Source organism: Trachemys scripta, chromosome 16 (genome assembly GCF_013100865.1).
Source record: "Trachemys scripta elegans isolate TJP31775 chromosome 16, CAS_Tse_1.0, whole genome shotgun sequence".
In the NCBI taxonomy this organism is placed as follows: domain Eukaryota; kingdom Metazoa; phylum Chordata; order Testudines; family Emydidae; genus Trachemys; species Trachemys scripta.
In genome coordinates, this window is record NC_048313.1 from 6,842,483 (window position 1) to 6,861,141 (window position 18,659).

Below are 18,659 nucleotides of genomic sequence, written 5' to 3' on the forward strand. Positions count from 1 at the left end.
CCGCCCCTCACCCCGGTCCCAGCTTCTTCAGCGGGGGGACTCAGCTAAGAACGGCGCGTAGGCCTGGTACCGAGAGGTACCGGGTCCCTTTAATTCTCTCTTCCGCCCGTTAGAAGGGGTGCTCCCAAGAGAGACCGGGAAAAGGCTGGGGCATCAAACAAGCTTGTAAACCGGTGACACCCCAGACGGCGGCTAAGTGTCCCCTGGTACAGCCGCTGCCGAACCCTGCCTCTTCCCGTCCCTGCTCCGCCCCTTCCCCGAGGCTCCAATGCCCGCCACTGCCTGGCTGAGTCCCTCCTCTCCATCCCCGCCTTCCCCCACGATGCCCCCTTCCCTCGCCGGCCGCTCACCGCGTCCCTGCGGGCAGTGGGGGTCTCGCGGGGCAAGGGGGGTGGGGGAGAGGAGGGACTTGGGGAGGGGCGGTGGGGGATTGGGGGGGCCCAAGTGGGAATGGGGGCGGGGCCTGGGTGGAGTGTGGGCGGGGTCAGGGGAGGAAGAGGCGGGGATGCGGGCAGAAGCGGTGGGACTAGAGGGCTAGCCACCCCCATGAGTGACAGCTGCCCTCTAGGACAATGCCCGGGGGAATCGGATTCTGCTCTCCTGGAGCGTTTGCTTCAGAGACGGCTACTGGAGGGATAAACCAGGTCTCCGAGGTTTAATCCCGGTGGGAGGGGCTGGGGCTGGGCTGTAATAAAATCCCTAAGGCCATGTCTTCACGACACAGATTTGTCGACTTAGGTTACGACGGCGATCACCCCACCGCTGCAATACAACCGCGTCGGCGCGTTCCTGCAGCGCTCCGGGCGAGTCCCCCGTCGGTGCTCTTGCATCGGCAGCGAGAGCAGTGCACCATGGGTAGCCATCCTGCCGTGCAAATCGCCACCCTCTGCCGCTGGGAGTTCTGGGCAGGGACCGCAGGGCCTCACGGGGGCGGGCTCACCGTCCCAGGATGCGGTTTTCTTCGCCCCATCATTTCGATGGGCTTCTGACAACATTTTGTGCCACTTTTCAACGGCGCCCGCTGCCCTTGTAAACGGCGCTCCCACCATCTCCACTTGAAAGCACGATGGATCCCGTGCTGCTCTCCCGTCTTGTGCCCGTGCCGAGCAAACAGGAGGTGGAATTTCAAAGATTCCCCAGGCCTTTAAAGATGGAGGGGCACATGCCTGTGTATCCGGATGCAGGCACAGGTGCTGGAAGTAGGGGTGCAGGGGGTGCTGCCGCACATAAGAACGGCCAGACTGGGTCAGACCAAGGGTCCATCTACCCCAGAGTCCTGTCTTCTGCCAGTGGCCAATGCCAGATGCCCCAGAGGGAATGAACAGAACAGGGAATCATCAAGTGATCCATCCCTTGTCGCCCATTCCCAGCTTCTGGCAAATAGAGGCCAGGGACACCATCCCTGCCCATCCTGGCTAATAGCCATTGATGGACCTATCCTCCATGAATTTATCTAGTTCTTTTTTGAACCCTGTTATAATCTTGGCCTTCACAACACCCTCTGGCAAGGAGTTCCACAGGTTGACTGTGCGTTGTGTGAAGAAGAACTTCCTTTTATTTGTTTTAAACCTGCTGCCTATTCATTTAATTTGGTGACCCCTAGTTTTTGTGTTATGAGAAGTAGTAAACAACACTTCCTTAACCTGACTGAAGTCAGCACCCGCTGACTTGAAGGGGTTTCCGTTATATGCAGGGTTTACGGTTTGGTTCAATGGCTCTCAACGCCCCGCACTGTACAAATTGTTCCAGCGCCCCTGGCTGAGGGCAGCGGAGTTCAAACTGGTGACCGGAACTGTCCCTATGGGCATTGTGGGATAGCCTCCTGGCTTTTCTCGACAAAACCGTGTCGTGTAGAGTTGGCCTGCATGTTTCCCAGGGTGGCAGAACCTTGAAAGTCTGGTTGTAGGGGGAAAAGCCCACGGGGGAATCAGGGAAGGAAATGGGAAAAAGCTCCATGTGAAATTTCTCCGGTTGCTTTCTTATCTTTACAGCTGCAGAAGAGCATGCCCGTTTCACTCCAGATCTAGGGGGCCAGGGGCCTGGTTTTTGACCAGAAACTCTGGTCAAAAAGGGACCTAACAGTGTCCAGTCAGATCTACTGACCGCACACCCAAAGTCCGGTTAGTGCAGGTAGGAGAGGCGGGGCCACCTCTGACCTGCATTGGGCAGCTGCAGCTCCCAGCCCCGGCTCTGCAGGCGAGTTTCTCCTGACCCGGGCGGGGAGGTGGGAGGGGAAAATCAGCGAGCGATGGAAGGAAGAAGGGAAGAGGAGTGGATGAGGGGGTGGAGCCTCAGGGGAAGAGGCGGGGCAGGGGAGGGGCCTCAGGGGGAGAGGTGGGGCGGGGAGGGGCCTCAGGGGAAGAGGCGGGGCAGGGGAGGGGCCTCAGGGGGAAGAGGCGGGGCTGGAGAGGTTCCAGATGGAAGAAGAGAGCCAGTAAATGCACAGGACAATGAGAGCTGCTAGAAGTGGGAGGAGGGCAGGAAATACACAGTGGGGAGAAAGGGAGAGCGCTGGTGTGAAAAATCTGCCAGACCTAGTTGAACGTGGGGCATGGTTTCTAGGAACAGACTCCTGGGGGTTGGGACATTCCCTATTTGTGGAAGAGGAAATAACTCACCTATCCAGGACTGGGAAAACTTCCCAGACTCCCAGAGCTGAAGCCTGACTCTCCAGACCCACTTCATTATTTGCTGCTTCCCCGACCTTTGTGTCGTCTGGCAATTTATCAGTGAGGATTTTATGTTCTCTGCCAGGTGACTGATAAAAATGATAAATAGCGTAGGGTCAAGAATCAGTCTCTGGGGGACCCCACCAGAAACACACCCGCTTGACCATGGTTCTCCATTACTTTTTGAGACCTCTCAGTTAGCCATTTTTGTATCCATTTACCGTGTGCCGTGTTAATTGTGTATTGTCCTAGTTCAGGGGTAGGCAACCTATGGCACGCGGGCTGAAGGCGGCACACGAGCTGATTTTCAGTGGCACTCACACTGCCCGGGTCCTGACCACCGGTCCGGGGGGCTCTGCATTTTAATTTAATTTTAAATGAAGCTTCTTAAACATTGTTAAAAACCTTATTTACTTTACATACAACAATAGTTTAGTTCTATATTATAGACTGATAGAAAGAGACCTTCTAAAAACATTAAAATGTCTGACTGGCACGCGAAACCTTAAATTAGAGTGAATAAATGAAGACTCGGCACACCACTTCTGAAAGGTGGCCGACCCCTGTCCTAGTTTAATCAAAGTATCGTGTGTACTAAGTCAAATATCTTACTGAAGTCTACAGATCAACACTATTACCTTTATTGACCAAACGTTTAATGTCAGAAAAAAAAGATATCCAATTAGTCTGATAGGATCTATTTCCCCTAAATCTATGTTGATTGGTATTAATTAATCGAATCCAATATCAGCTACTTCATTATCCTGCATGTTATCAATGTCAGAGTGACAGACCTAGAATTACTCGGGCTTTCACTCTTTCTAAATATTGGCACAGCACTAGCTTTCCTCCAGTCTTCTGGAACTCCTCAGTATCCAAGACCTACTGAAAATCGACATTATTGGTCCAGCGAGCACCTCGGCCAGCTCTTTTAAAACTCTTGCATACAAGTTAACTGGACCTGCTGATTTTAAAATGTCTATCTATGGTAGCTGCTGTTTCACCTCCTCCTGAGTTACTAGTGGAATGGAAAGAGTGTCTCCGTCATCATATGATGTGACTGCATCATCTGTTTGTTTTTCCCCAAATACGGAACAGAAATATATATTGAACGCTTTTTGCCTTTTCTGCATTATTATTGATATTTTAGCATTTCCCTCTAGTAATGGACCCATCTCATGGTTAGGATTCTTCTTGTTTTTAAAAAACTTCTTCATGTTGTGTTTCAGTATGCTGACCCCAGGTTCAGTATCCTTCTGCTTCCCTTATTAATGTTCTACAATTCCAGCCTCTGACTCATATTCTTTTCTATCAACTTCCTCTTCCTTTTATGTGTTATACAGTAGAACCTCAGAGTTTTGAACGCCTCAGGAACGGAGGTTGTTTGCAAGTCTGAAATGTCTAAAACGTCATGGTTGTTCTTTCAAAAGTTTACAACTGAACACTGACGTAACACAGCTTTGAAACTTTACTAAGCAGGAGAAAAATGCTGCTTTTAACCATCTTCATTTAAATGAAACAAGCACAGAAACAGTTTCCTCACCTTGTCAGATCTTTTTTTTTTTAAACTTTCCCTTTATTTTTTTTAGCAGTTTATGCTTAACATAGCACTGTACTGTATTTGCATATATATATATTGTGTCTCTGCTTCTGCCTGAATGCGTACTTCCGGTTCCAAACGAGGTGTGTGGTTGACGGGTCAGTTCGTAACTCTGGGGTTCTCCTGTATATATATATATATTTTTAATGGAGTGGGTGTTGGGATTCCAACTGTCCTTGGACTCTTCTGGGATTATTTAATCTCCTGTATCAGCCTCCGGCTAGTAGATGTGTGATAAATATGAAAACCGTGCACCCTGGGGATGGGGGGTGGGCTCTCTCTCTCCTCACCCTGTTGCCTCCTGGCTGCTCTGAGCGGATTAGGCACGGGAATCCCTCAAAAACCTTCTTGGCCCGGCTCCCCGGCGGATAGTGAGGTTGTCAGGGGGCAGGAGGTAGCGAGCGGGGTAAGGATAGTGACATCCAGAGTAGTGATAACTTGATTATGTAATTTTCCAGGTTTCCCCTTTTTGCTTTATGTCCCTGGTATCATGTTTGGACCTGTGCGTTTTTGGTGGTGTTGGCCATTTTGAAAGATACGATTTTTAAATGTAATCTCTCTTTCTTGGGGGGATGTAAAAACGAAGTTAATAATTTGAGCTTTTGGGCCTTGTCCTCATTCTAAGAGGAACATTTGCAGCTAGTACAATTCTAAATAAAGCCAGTGGTTCCTCAACTTTTGCACCGGTGACTCCTGTCACATAGCAAGCCTCTGAGTGCAACCCCCCGCCTTATCAATTAAAAACATCTTTTAATGTATTTAACACCATTATAAATGCTGGAGGCAAATCGGGGTTTGGGGTGGAGGCTAGCAGCTCGTGACCCCCCATGTAATAACCTCGTGACCCCCCCGAGGGATCCTGACCCCCCCAGTTTGAGAAGCAGTGGTCTAGGAAATAGGTGTACTATTTAGGGTGGTGTAGTAGTGTTTGGCCGAGGTTCGGCCGTCAGCGGGGCTGTGGGGTGTCCCACCGCCTCGCTATAGGTGGCCATGAGCCCAGTTTTCGACTGGAAAGTCCGGTAGAAAAGGAGACTTGACAGTGTTCGGTCAAATCTACTGACCAGACACCAAAAGTCTGGTTACTGCAGGCTGGGAGATGGGGAAGCACCAGGTCATCACCCACGCCGGCCCCCACTCAGCCGGGGGCTGCCTCCTACCTGCGTTGGGCGGCTGCAGCTCCCAACCCTGGCTCCGCAAGCGAGTCCCTCCCAACCCGGGCAGGGTGGAGGGAGGGGGAAAAGCAGCAAGCGACGGGGCGAGGGGGGAAGAGGAGTGAATGGGGGTGGGGCTTTGGGGCAAGGGGCAGGGCAAGGGGCTGGGACGGGGCTTCTGGGGGAAGAGGCGGGGCGTCGGGGAAGGTTCTGGTACTCCTGCTGGAGGGTCCTATTTTTAAATAGTACAAAGTGGGCAACCCTAACTATGTTATGCGCAGACTGTGGGACAGTCAGATGAGACCCTCTCTTGACGGGAGAGTATCTGTGGTGCCGGGAAGAAGGCCCCCCGCTCCCGGGAAGTGGGCAGGGTGGGTGTCCCGGATCCCCAGCACCGGTGCCGTGGCCCCAGCTTTGGAGCAGTCTCTGGGAGGATCCCTTCTAGTGGGCCAGATCCCCTAGTGGGTCCCACTCTTCCACCAGGGTCAGTCTCGTTAGGCTGGGCGTCTGATCCGTCAGCACCCCTGCTCCGCCCCGCGAGAGCCGTTCAAGGAGTCCCACTGAGACAGACCCCGAGGGAGACTTGTACAATCTTAGGGACCAATGTGCCTCCGCAGGCACCGTCAGCGGCACTCAGTCCGTGCTGTCAAACAGGAGGGTCTATTACAGGGGTGGGCAAACTTTTTGGCCTGAGGGCCAAATTGGGTTTCCAAAATTGTCTGGAGGGCCGGTTAGGGGAGGCGGTGCCTCCCCAAACAGCCAGGTGTGGCCCGGACAACACCCCCTATTCGACCCCCCCTGCTTCTTGCTCCCTGATGGCCCCCCCGGACTCCTGCCCCATCCAACTCCCCCTGTTCCCTGACCGTCCCCCCCGGGACTCCTGCCCCATCCACCCTCCCGGTACCTGTTCCCTGACTGCCCCTGGACCCCCCTCCCCTGACTGCCCCCTGCTGCCCCATCCAACCCCCCCTCTCCTTCCTGACGGCCCCCCCCAGGACCCCTGCCCCATTCAACCACCCCTTCTCCCTGTCCCCTGACCGCCCCCAGAACCCCTGCCCCTGACTGCCCTCTGCCGCCCCATTCAACCGCTCCTCTCCTTCCTGACTGCCCCCCCCGGGACCCCTGACCACCTGTTCCCTGACCTCTAACCATCTTGACCCCTATCCACACCCCTGCCCCCTGACCACCACCCCGAATTCCCCTGCCCCCTTACCACGCTGCTTGGAGCACCTGTGGCTGGTGGCACTACAGCCGCGCCGCCCAGAGCACCAGGACGGGCAGCCACACCGCCAGGCTGGAGCCAGCCACGCGCCACGCTGCACAGAGCACCGGGTCAGGCCGGCTCGGCAGCTGCGCTGTCCAGCAAGAGCTCACAGCCGGCGACGGGGCGAGCTGAGGCTGCAAGGGAGGGGCACATGCAGCTCTGCCCCCCCTCCCCCCGCTGAGCAGCAGGGAAGTCGGTTGCTAAGTGTCCACAATGCCGCTGCATTCCCAAGAGTTTGATTGACACGAGACCTAAGGCCCCCAGACAGCTAAGCACTGTTCACCCCTGTGTCTTACCCCAAACAGTCCCTTTCCACCCACTAAGTAGCCACGCAGTGTATGAGGGAAACTGAGGCACACTTTGGGTTTCCTAACTCTATTACAGAATATTCCCACTTTGTCACAGCGGGAGAAAGGAGAGACCCTGGCTGGGGAGGAGGTGGGGGCCTGACTGCTGGTGATAGGGGCCGAGAAAGCTGGAACCCCCGTCACACCCTTTCCCCCCTGGCATGCTCGGCCCCTGTGCCCAGTAGCCGGGCCAGAGAGGGGAGCAGCCCACCGCCGCCTCCCCAGCCAGACTCTAGAGCGGCGATCCGGAGCAGCCAGCTTCAGCCGGCATGAGAAGCGACTCCGTCCACTCCCTGCCTGGGCCCGGCTGCTAGGGAGAGCGTCCGAATGTGCTGGGGAGGGGGAGGGATGCAGGGGGAGAAGGATGGAGCCCCCCTCACAGATAACGTGGGGCGGGGATTGTGCGTCAGCTGGACTCAGGGCCAGGGAGTTGCTGCGCAGAGGAGGCACGTGGGGCACTCACGTGTCCTCCCCTTGAGATTCAGGGCTGCCCGGGGGGGGGGGGCAAGTGGGGCAATTTGCCCCAGGCCCCGGGCCCCACAGGGGCCCCCACGAGAATATAGTATTCTATGGTATTGCAACTTTTTTTTAATGGAAGGGGCCCCCAAAATTGCTTTGCCCCAGGCCCCCTGAATCCTCTGAGCAGCCCTGTTGAGATTGTGCCCCCCACCCCGCCTTCAGCCACATGGGACTCCACAAGTGAGCTTCAGCCCCCTCTCCCGCCAGGCTTCAGCCGTGGGGCTCTGGTGTCTAAAAAAAAAATAAAGATCCTACATAAATAAATTACTATGATTTGGACCTGTACATGTGTATATTTATTTGTTTTTTTCCTAAAGTTAATTAAGTATTTTAGGAAAATGTGTCTGAGCGGCCACCAGCAAGAGTTGGCCAGCAAAAGGTTTGTTGCGAGAACTTCTGAGTGTCCAGCCCTTAGTCCCCTGGACACTGACCGTTTTCACCAGTCTGTTTCTTGCAAAGAAACAGTTCGCTCCAGCTTACCCGTTTCACCTCAGATCACAGCTCCTCTCTACCCACAGTACTTCGATGAGTTAGTAGCAAAAGCGAGGGTAGCCGGATTGAATTGAGCGTAGAGGTTCAGTTGCAGGAAGGAGAAGTACTGGACAGAAATGGCTACATATAAAAATAAAATCAGAACCTGCCTTCTAAAGCGTAAGACTTCATGAACAAGGGACCCTCATGTCTGATAAAGTGTAGCTCACCCATTTTGGAGCCAAACAGGCTGTGCTCCATCTTCCCGGGGAAAAAACCTCTTGCTGTCAGTTACCTTCCTTGGTGAAGGAACCAATATGTCCCTTCCTCTGAATGCTGGGGTGGGTTGTGAATTCAGAGTTGATCCCTCCCATCTCTTTACTTTGGGGAAGGGTTTTTTTTGGGGGGTGGGATTTCAGCTCCTGATTTCTTTGATTCCCTCCGTCACTTATTTTGGTTCCTTCCCCCCTTTTCCCATCCCTCTCTCGGAGGTTTTCTGTCTCCCCGGCACAGGGGATGACCCGTGTCTGGATTCTTTCTCTGTCCCAGCAGGTGACGCCAGGATGGCGAGTGAGAACGGGGAGGAGAAGCCCCAGCAGGATACTGGTGATCCAGGAGGACGTTTGCTGTGGTTGGCCAAAGCCGGTGAGAGTCAGTCCAGGGCGGAGGAACCCGTCAGGAGCTGCTCACACCGTATGAGGCACCGGAGCGTCCTCATGGGCGAGAGACCCTACCCATGCTCTGAGTGTGGGAAAAGCTTCAGCCAGAGCTCCTCTCTTATTAGACACCAGAGAATCCACACAGGCGAGACCCCGTTCGCATGTGCCGAGTGCGGGAAACGCTTTAGCCAGAGCTCTTCCCTGGTCACCCACCGGAGAATCCACACCGGCGAGACGCCCTACGCCTGTGCCGAGTGCGGGAAAAGCTTCCGGCGGAGCTCAAACCTCATCACGCACCAGAGAATCCACACCGGCGAGACGCCCTACGCCTGTGCCGAGTGCGGGAAAAGCTTCCGGCAGAGCTCAAACCTCATCACGCATTGGAGGATCCACACCGGCGAGACGCCCTACGCCTGCGCCGAGTGCGGGAAATGCTTCAGCCAGAGCTCAACCTTCATTCGACATCAGACCATCCACACCGGGGAGACTCCCTACGCCTGCTCCGAGTGCGGGAAAAGCTTCAATCGGTGCTCTGCCCTGATCACGCACCGGAGGATCCACACGGGAGAGACGCCCTACAGCTGCGCCGAGTGCGGGAAACGCTTCAGTCTGAGCTCGACCCTCATCGCACACCGGAGGATCCACACCGGGGAGACACCCTACGCCTGCGCCGAGTGCGGGAAAAGCTTCCGGCAGAGCTCCAACCTGAACACCCATCGGAGGATCCACACCGGGGAGACGCCCTACGCCTGCGCCGAGTGCGGGAAACGCTTCAGCCAGAGCTCAACCTTTATTAGACATCGGCGAGTCCACACGGGGGAGACGCCTTACACGTGCTCTGAGTGCGGGAAAAGCTTCCGGCAGAGCTCCACCCTCATCACGCATTGGAGAATCCACATGGAAGAGGCCCCCTACGCATGCTCCAAGTGCGGGAAACGTTTTAGCCACAGCTCTGCCCTTATTAGACATCTGAGGATCCACACCGGGGAGACCCCTTACCCCTGCTCTGAGTGCGGGAAACGTTTCAGCCACAGCTCTGCCTTGACCACGCACTGGAGAATCCACACGGGAGAGACGCCCTACAAATGCTCTGAGTGCGGGAAAAGCTTCCGGCGAAGCTCCGGCCTCCGCACCCACTGGAGGATCCACACCGGCGAGACGCCCTACACGTGCTCCGAGTGCGGGAAAAGCTTCAGCCACAGCTCCACACTGACCACCCACCGGAGAATCCACACCGGGGAGACGCCCTACGCCTGCGCCGAGTGCGGGAAACGCTTCCGGCAGAGATCCAGCCTCATCACGCACCGGAGGATTCACACCGGAGAGACGCCCTACGCCTGCTCCGAGTGTGGGAAACGCTTCCGGCAGAGCTCAAACCTTATATCTCATCAGAGAATCCACATGGGGGAGACACGCTGAATGTGCTCTGAGTGTGGGAAAAACTTCCGTCATGGCGCATCCTTCCTCTGACACCAGAGAATCCCCACGGGTGAGAGACCCTATATGTGCTCCGAGTGTGGGAAAAGCTTCAGTGAGAGCTGTGCCCTTCTTAGGCATCTGAGAATCCACCCTGGAGAGACACCCTACACCAGTGGGTCTCAACCAGGAGTACACGTCCCCCTGGGGATACGCAGAGGTCTTCCAGGGGGCACATCAACTCATCTCGATAGCTGCCTAGCTTTACAACGGGCTACATAAAAAGCGCGAGCGAAATCAGTACAAACTCAGATTTCCTACGGACAATGACTTGTTTATACTGCTCTATAAGTTATACATTGAAATGCAAGTACAATATTTCTATTCCAATGGATTTATTTTATAAATGTTATGGTAAAAATGAGAACATCAGCACATTTTTAGTACTAGGGTGGCCGGGACACTTTTGTATTTGTAGGTCTGGTTTTGTAAGCAGGTGAGGTGAAACTTTGGGGGACGCAAGACAAATCAGACTCCGGAAAGGGGTACAGTTGTCGGCAAAGGTTGAGAGCCGCTACCCTACAGAGAGCTCTCGCCTTATCACACATCAGAGACTCCCCATGGGTGAGAGACCCAACACATGCTCTGAGTGCGGGAAACGCTTTGGTCGAAGGTCAGGCCTTGTCGCCCACGAGCATGGGCGGGGTGTATCGTAGGCTGGGGCAGGCCGGGCCTCCCTGTGACCAAGTGGGGGATTTTCTTATCTTTTCGTGGTTTTCCAATGGTTTGCAGGCAGAGGGGGTGGGACTCAGTGTCCCTGAGTGTTACTGGTTTAACGAGGGGAGGGAAGAGGAAGTTTGTGGTTACAGAGGACCGAAGAGGGAACTTGGGGCCCCAGCCAGTGGCCTGGAGGAGGGATACCTGGTGACCTGACGACCCTCACCGGAGACCCAGCTCAGGAGTCGTAGCCAGTTCTGGCCAGTGGGAGGACAATGGGCTGCGAAGAGAGGACCCCGGTGACCGGACCAGCCAGTTCCAGCCAGAGGGGGACGGAGAGGAGAGGAGGCCCAGAGGACCCTGTTTACCTGGAAAGAAGACAATGGACAGAGGCGGGGCTTGGGGTGGCTGGGGCCACACAGCACTGGGGAGCCCCCGGGTGCTGGGGCTGGGATCCTTTCTGTCCACTCTGTGGTGGGAGGCGCTGGGAGGGGGGGAGGTGCTGATCAGGGCAGGCTGCCAGTTCTTTTTCCATGGGTGCTCCAGCCCCAGAGCACCCACGGAGTCAGCGCCTATGGGACAGAACGTCTCATTCCCAGTTGTTCGCGTGTTGATCAGAGTGGTAGGGGAAGATTGCACAATAACAAAAAGCAGCCCAGGGGATAAACGTCATTTCAGCCTCTCTTTCCCGAGGGAGATCAGGGATTCCCTCCTTCCGCATCGCCATCAAGATCCCACTTCTCCAATCCCAGCCCAGCCGTCCGCGTGAGCCGCAACAGAATTTATAATCCCCACTTTCTACCCCTCCAGCTCCTGCAGTGCCACACGATACAAAGTTCGCAGCCCTCTGCGGGTGAGTTTTCTCGCTCTCATCCTAAATCAAACTCACTGAGGCTGGAGGTGAAAGCGCTGGAGGGGGTGATCAATCCCTGTTTTAATCCTGGTTTCTGTCCATCGGAAAAGTATTTCTGAGTTTTTTCCTGCTGAGCCGGGATTCTTTGCAAGGTGGGAACGTTGGTTGTTTTCCCCCATTACCGTGAGGCTAAAACTTTTTTGGGGGGAAATAGGACTGGTGAATAATAATGAAGTGGCTCTGAGTGAAGCAGGTTTGTCTGCACCAGGGGAGAATACAATCTTCTCATTTTGAGTCATCAGACGTCACCTGCTCTGGAATTTCATTTTATAGGAAATTTGAAAGTGTCTGACACCCCTTTGTGTGCTGGGGTTTCCTCTCTGTCCTGATTGGTCAAATATTGGGATATTAGTTTTGTTTGACAGCCAGGGCCGGCTCTAGAATTTTTGCCGCCCCAAGCAGAAACAATTTTGGCAGCCCCCCCCCTTTTTTTTTCTTACCCCACCTCCGGCCCTGCCTCAGCTCCGCCCCTTCCCCAAATCCCCAGCCCTGCCTCCTCCCCCCAGGCTCTCAAACCTGGGAGGGAGGGGGAGCAGCGGCGCGCAAATCAGCTGTTTTGCGCGCCATGGTGCGTGAGCGGCAGCAGCGGAGGTGAGCGAGGGCGGCCGGGGCACATTTTTAGGGGCGGCATTCTGGCATTCTTGTTTTGCTGGTGCCTAGAGCCGGCCCTGTTGACAGCATCAGCTCAGATTGATGGGCGGGGGGGGAGGGGGCTATGAGAGAAACGATCATTCGCTTAAAACACACTGACCCCCACATATTGGCTTCCCAAAGCTGTTGCGGCCCAGACCAGACGGAAGGTTACTCCTGAAAATATCACTATTCTTAATCAGGTGCCGTTTAGACCATGCAATTCCTAGCTAGGTGGAGACGGAGGAAATGGAGTGAGCCGTGTTGTGGCGCTTACCCCTTGTAAATGCTGCAACCGTGGATGAAACGAATCGAGCGTTGAATGTGAGAGAGCTGCTGGATTCTGCCTGTTTTTTAATAGATAGGGACTGTGATCCAGGCCTGTGTCGAGTCCCTAATTTAGGTCTGTACCATGAGATTAAATAAATAAACTGGACGTGTTTGGGGAAGCCGTTCCCCATGATTACTCCTGAGATTTTGGGCGGATTCTGCTCCTGAGAAATATGAAGTTACCCCCATCCAAGGCCCAGGATTAGACACGAATTTCCGTAGAAATAGCAGGTGTCCAAAGTTCCATGCTATGGTGGCCTATGGCCAGGTAAACTCTTTGTATTTAGAACCTGTGACGAAGTGGGAATGTTCTTAATATTTTCTCGGAATACTGGGTGGGTGCCTCAGTTTCCCCTATGCCTTTCTTAAGTATCTAGGTGGTGGGATAAGGGCATATGACTGTTGCAGAGCCCTAGAGGGGCAGGGCCGTGCAGGGGTCTGCACAGAGAATGGCCGACACCCTGTCTCCTGTCTCCTGATGGCCTGGGCCCCTCCCCTGCAAGGTGCCAACTGAAGGTGCTGGAGAACAAAGATTAGGTGGTCTCCTTGCCTGGGAAAGAGACAAAGGCCAGAGGAGGGGGTGGAGGGGGTTTCTGTTTGGAGCTGGCTGGGGAAATGGAGGGAGGCCCAGCACTGGGGTCTGGGGTCCCCACCCCCCAAGATGGACCTCACTGAGGGGTCCTGTTTCCTGTACCTATAAACTCTGTTTTGGACTGTGTTCCTGTTGTCTAATAAACCTTCTGTGTTACTGGCTGGCTGAGAGTCCCGGTGAATCGCAGGAAGTGGGGGGTGCAGGGCCCTGACTCCCCCACACTCCGTCACAGAACCCGACTCCCTAGCTCAGTGATATTGATTACGGTCCCACAAGTTGTCATGTTTCAGTGGGGAGTGATTGTCCCCTTCCCATTTGGATCTGAAGTGTCATGAGACAAAGAGAGAAACGATTGATGGCCATTGCTTCCCCATGAATCCCTGTATGGCTGCCTTGTTGGACAAGAAGCACGGCCATCCTATGCAAGTGATGGTCTCCCACGGGGGAAGGAATTTGTAAGACTCTGAGCTCAGGTTGCATGAATGTTGAGTTAAGAACATAAGAACATGAGAACGGCCAGACTGGGTCAGACCAAAGGTCCATCTAGCCCAGTATCCTGTCTTCCAACGGTGGCCAATGCCAGGTGCCCCAGAGGGAGTGAACCTAACAGGCAATGATCAAGTGATCTCTCTCCTGCCATCCATCTCCATCCTTTGACAAACAAAGGCTAGGGACACCATTCCTTACCCAGCCTGGCTAATAGCCATTAATGGACTTAACCACCATGAATTTATCCAGTTCTCTTTTAAATGCTGTTATAGTCCTAGCCTTCACCACCTCCTCAGACAAGGAGTTCCACAGATTAACTGGGTGCTGTGTGAAGAACAACTTCCTTTTATTTGTTTTAAACCTGCTGCCTATTAATTTCATTTGGTGACCCCTAGTTCTTGTATTATGGGAATAAGTAAATAACTTTTCCTTATTCACTTTCACCACACCACTCATGATTTTATAGACCTCTATCATATCCCCCCTTAGTCTCCTCTTTTCCAAGCTGAAGAGTCCTAGCCTCTTTAATCTCTCCTCATATGGGACCCGTTCCAAACCCCTAATCTTTTTAGTTGCCCTTCTCTGAACCTTTTCTAGTGCCAGTATATCTTTTTTGAGATGAGGAGACCACATCTGTACGCAGTATTCGAGATGAGGGCGTATCATTGATTTATATAAGGGCAATAAGATATTCGCAGTCTTATTCTCTATCCCCTTTTTAATGATTCCTAACATCCTGTTTGCTTTTTTAACTGCCGCTGCTCACTGCGTGGACGTCTTCAGAGAACTAGCCACGATGATGCCAAGATCTTTTTACTGATTAGTTGTAGCTAAGTTAGCCCCCATCATATTGTATGTAGAGTTGGGGTTATTTTTTCCAAGGTGCATTACTTTACATTTATCCACATTAAATTTCATTGGCCATTTTGTTGCCCAATCCCTTAGTTTAGTTCTACTTCTCTGCTCTTGTTAGTCTCTTGTGGCTTATGGATTGGCATCACTTCTTTACCTCCTGCTCCTCTGAATGATTCGAAAGTGTGGAAATAGAGTCTGGGGGCTTTTTCTCATTGTGCAAACCTTCCCACAGAGGGGGAGGAGACTTTCACCCACCTTTAGGGCAAAAGACCCGGAGATCAATGAACTCACAAGAAACGGATGGCATCTACATTAGTGCAGAACACAACTTCACCCAGGGTTCCCGTGGAGGAAATGGGGAATAAGAGAAAACTAACACACGTGATCCAATTATGCAGTCTTTGAACGTGTTGTCACCAGTGCAAATGGAATTAAAGATGAAGTGATTTATTACAGAGTAAGACACGGATTATGTGGTAGGTACACTCTCATGCGGGTTCACAATGATAGTTATCTTGGGTTGTCTGTTCTTTGTTTGTTTTCAGGCCTGTAAGAAAAGGTGGCTAATCCTGAAAAGTGTATTTGATGTCGTTTACTCTCTCTGGATTAAAGACTTCTGAAGTAAAACCTGACTCCAGAGGGGATGAGGTTGAGACATATGAGAATGAGCACACAGTATATGAAAGCACAGACCCAGTATAGACTTCAGTGATTTCAAATGGAATTGATTTTGATATGCTTGAAAATTAACGTTCAATTAAGAGGAAAACGAATTGAGGAGACAAGCCGGGTAGCCTTTGACGCAGTTACACAGTAACAACCAGTGAGTTCCCCACTTCACAAAGCAAAGATGAGAACATCAGAACGGCCAGACTGGGTCAGACCAAAGGTCCATCTAGCCCAGTATCTTGTCCTCTGACAGTGGTCCATGCCGGGTGCCCCAGAGGGAATGAACAGAACAGGGAATCATCAAGTGATGCATTCCCATCTCTCAGGAGATGTTGGTATTTAAAATGGCGATGGGTCCATGACGCTGGCTTTTCTGTTTATATAGCAACCAGTTATTTGGGTGGGTGCAGAGGTGCCTTTTCCTTTTAAGGAGGCCAAATTTAGAGCACTGCTGTTTAACCCTCAGGCCAGGCTATGGAAAAAAACGCCCCATAATTGGCCTTGTGTTTCTTTTCCTTTTGATATTGTGGGAGTCCCACATCCACACTGTATGTGGTTTGCAACAATAGATAGTTTAAGGAAACAGCTGTTGCGAAGGCCAAGACTATAACAGGGTTCAAAAAAGAACTAGATCAGTTCCTGGAGGACAGGTCCATCAATGGCTATTAGCCAGGCTGGGCAGGGATGGTGTCCCTAGTCTCTGTTTGCCAGAGGCTGGGAATGGGCGACAGGGGATGGATCACCTGATGATTACCTGTTCTGTTCATTCCCTCTGGGGCACCTGCCATTGGCCACTGGCAGAAGACAGGATACAGGGCTGGATGGACCTTTGGTCTGACCCAGTCTGGCCGTTTTTATATTCTTATGCTGGGCTAAGCGGGACTTTTCCAAATTGACATTGGCCTGAAAATCATCGAGGATCAAGATGAAGGGAAAAGCAGAAGTCCTTTGCCTTTCAGGTCAACACGCTCTGGAAGAGAGGATGACTTTTCTGGACCTCCAGACTCATCCTCTCTGTGGAAGGAAGTCACAACATCAAAGACAGGCCAGGCCAGCTTTGACTAGAGTCTCCGAAAAACCTCACGAGCCTGAAGCGCGGGCTCAGCTACCCCATGACCTAGATCCCCGACGGTAGCTCCAGCTCCGACTCCGAGCGCATCCACAGAATGGGAGAGTCGCGGAGGTCCGACCCTTTGTCATGATAGGCACTTGCTGAACTTTTTTTTGGTCTTTTGTTTTTATTAACTGGGAGACAGCCCGGCTTCTCTGTTATATCGGGGGGCTCAGCGTGCGCATGCGTGTAAAAGCACCTGGAAAATCCATACCGGGAATGCTATAGAAAGAATAGTTACGCAAACCTAAGGGCTTTTTCACACCCCGAGCGACATACGCTACATCAGCTTAAGCCAGAGGTCCCCAAACTGTGGGGCGCGCCCCCGCTAGAGGAACATTCCATGGGGGGGGGGGGTTGCAAGTCCGGGCCAGCCCCCTTGGGGCAGGGAGGGAGCACCACCCAGCCCCACCCCGCTCCCAGCTCTGCTGCGGCCCCGCTCCCAGCCATGGTCCTGGCTCCTGGCCCCGCGCCTGGTCCTACCTCTGGCTGCGGGCCCCCACCATGGCCCGGATGCAGCTCCACTCCCCGCCCCCAGCCTCGGCTCCTGGCCACGGCTCCATTCCCAGGCCCAGACAGCACCCCCAGCTGCGGCCCCTGTACTCCTGTCTGCATCCTGCCCCCCTCCCCGGGAACCATGGTCCCGCTCCTGGCCCCAACTCTGGGGAGGGGGGCGAGGGGCATGGACAGGGGGAAGAGGGGTGCGGCCCTTAACATTTGGGGACCAGTGACTTAAGGGGTAGTGTAGACAAACCCTTAGTGGTCCCAAATCTCTGCCCTATGAAATGACTGAAGGTCTGAGCCTCATCTGAGAAAGCGTTCAAACGCTCTAAGTTGGGTATAAACTGTATAAAATGTGTCAAGTCGCTGTAAGATCTGTATTTATATTGGTGCGTTGCTGGGGAGGGCAAGGAGAAGGATTAGCAACACACGAGTGAACGCTGAGGCTATGTCTACACGGCACTTCTGTTGCTACAACTTTTGTTGGCTGGGGTGTGAAACACCCTCCTGACCGACATACGCTTTACCGACAAAAAGTGCCGGTGTGGACTGCACTTTGTCGGCGGGAGACGGTCCCCCCAGCCCCCCGACACAGCTCCTGCTGCTCGTTGGGAGTGGTTTGATTTTGCCGGCGGGAGAGCGCTCTCCTGCCGGCAAAGTCCAGCTCCACGGGAGAACTTACAGCGGCGCGGTAAGATACTCAGTGTAGACATTGCCTAAGGAGAAAAACAACGAAGAGTCCTTGTGGCACCTTAGAGACCAACAAATTTATTTGGGCATAAGCTTTCGTGGGCTAGAACCCACTTCATCAGATGCATGGAGTGAAAAATACAATAAGCAATATATGTATCACAGCGCATGAAAAGATGGGAGTTGCCTTACCAAGTGTGTGTGTGTGTGTGTGGGGGTCAGTGCTAACGAGGCCAATGCAATCAAGGTGGGCGTCACCCATTCCCAACAGTGGAGAAGAAGGGGTGAGTCTCAGCAGAGGGAAAATGACTTTTTGCAGTGACCCAGCTGTGACGGAGCAGGGAGTGGGGCGGATTGACCTGGGGATGTTGCAGGGGAGTTTTGCAGGTACTGTCTGCACTGGTGATGGGCTATCAGGGGGTGGGTAGCGGGGTGGCCGCCCGCTCCTGCCTGGAAGGGCTTAAGACAGCCCTGGAGAGGGCTGGGGCAGGGGGAAAAGCGGGGCTGATTGGGGAAACAGCCTCAGCTGTGGCCACGCCCCAGACAGACCCAGCTGGCCCTATAAAGGCCAGGGAAACCAGGAGTAGAGACAGTCTCTCTCTGCCTTCAGAGGGAGAGGGGCCTGGCTGCTGGGGAGCTCAGGGTGCCTAGAGGGAGGTAGGGCTGGGGAAGGGCCAGAGGGGCTGGGGAGCTCCAGGGCTGTGTTCCTGTCGTCTAATAAACCTTCTGTGTTACTGGCTGAGAGTCCCGGTGAATCGCAGGAAGCGGGGGGTGCAGGGCCCTGACTCCCCCCACTCAGTGATACCAGCCACTCCCAGTCTTTATTCAGGCCTAATGTGGTGGTGTCCAGTTTGCAAATTAATTCCAGCTCTGCAGTTTCTTGGAATCTGGTTTTGAAGTTTTTGATGTTGAAGGATGGCCACTTTTAAGTCTGTTATTGAGTGTCCAGGGAGATTGAAGTCCTCTCCTACTGGTTTTTGAATGTTACAATTCTTGATGTCCTATTTTGTGTCCGTTTATTCTTTTGCGTAAATCAATTTTTTAGTCTCTGAGGTGCCACAAGGAC

General features: G+C 53.4%; 1 protein-coding gene across 1 annotated transcript; it reads left to right on the top strand.

Annotated features, from left to right (window-relative positions):
* Positions 1-8,573: 8,573 nt before the first annotated feature.
* Positions 8,574-12,143, top strand: LOC117889185 (zinc finger protein 271-like). Its single transcript, XM_034793068.1, has one exon. It carries the CDS (start codon positions 8,585-8,587, stop codon positions 10,097-10,099), a length of 1,515 nt encoding a protein of 504 aa, XP_034648959.1. The 5' UTR covers positions 8,574-8,584; the 3' UTR covers positions 10,100-12,143.
* The last annotated feature ends 6,516 nt before the right edge of the window (positions 12,144-18,659 follow it).

Bases quoted from the DNA above. Each gene is read 5' to 3' on its own strand.
- LOC117889185 (XM_034793068.1), top strand. From the start codon at position 8,585: ATGGCGAGTGAGAACGGGGAGGAGAAGCCCCAGCAGGATACTGGTGAT.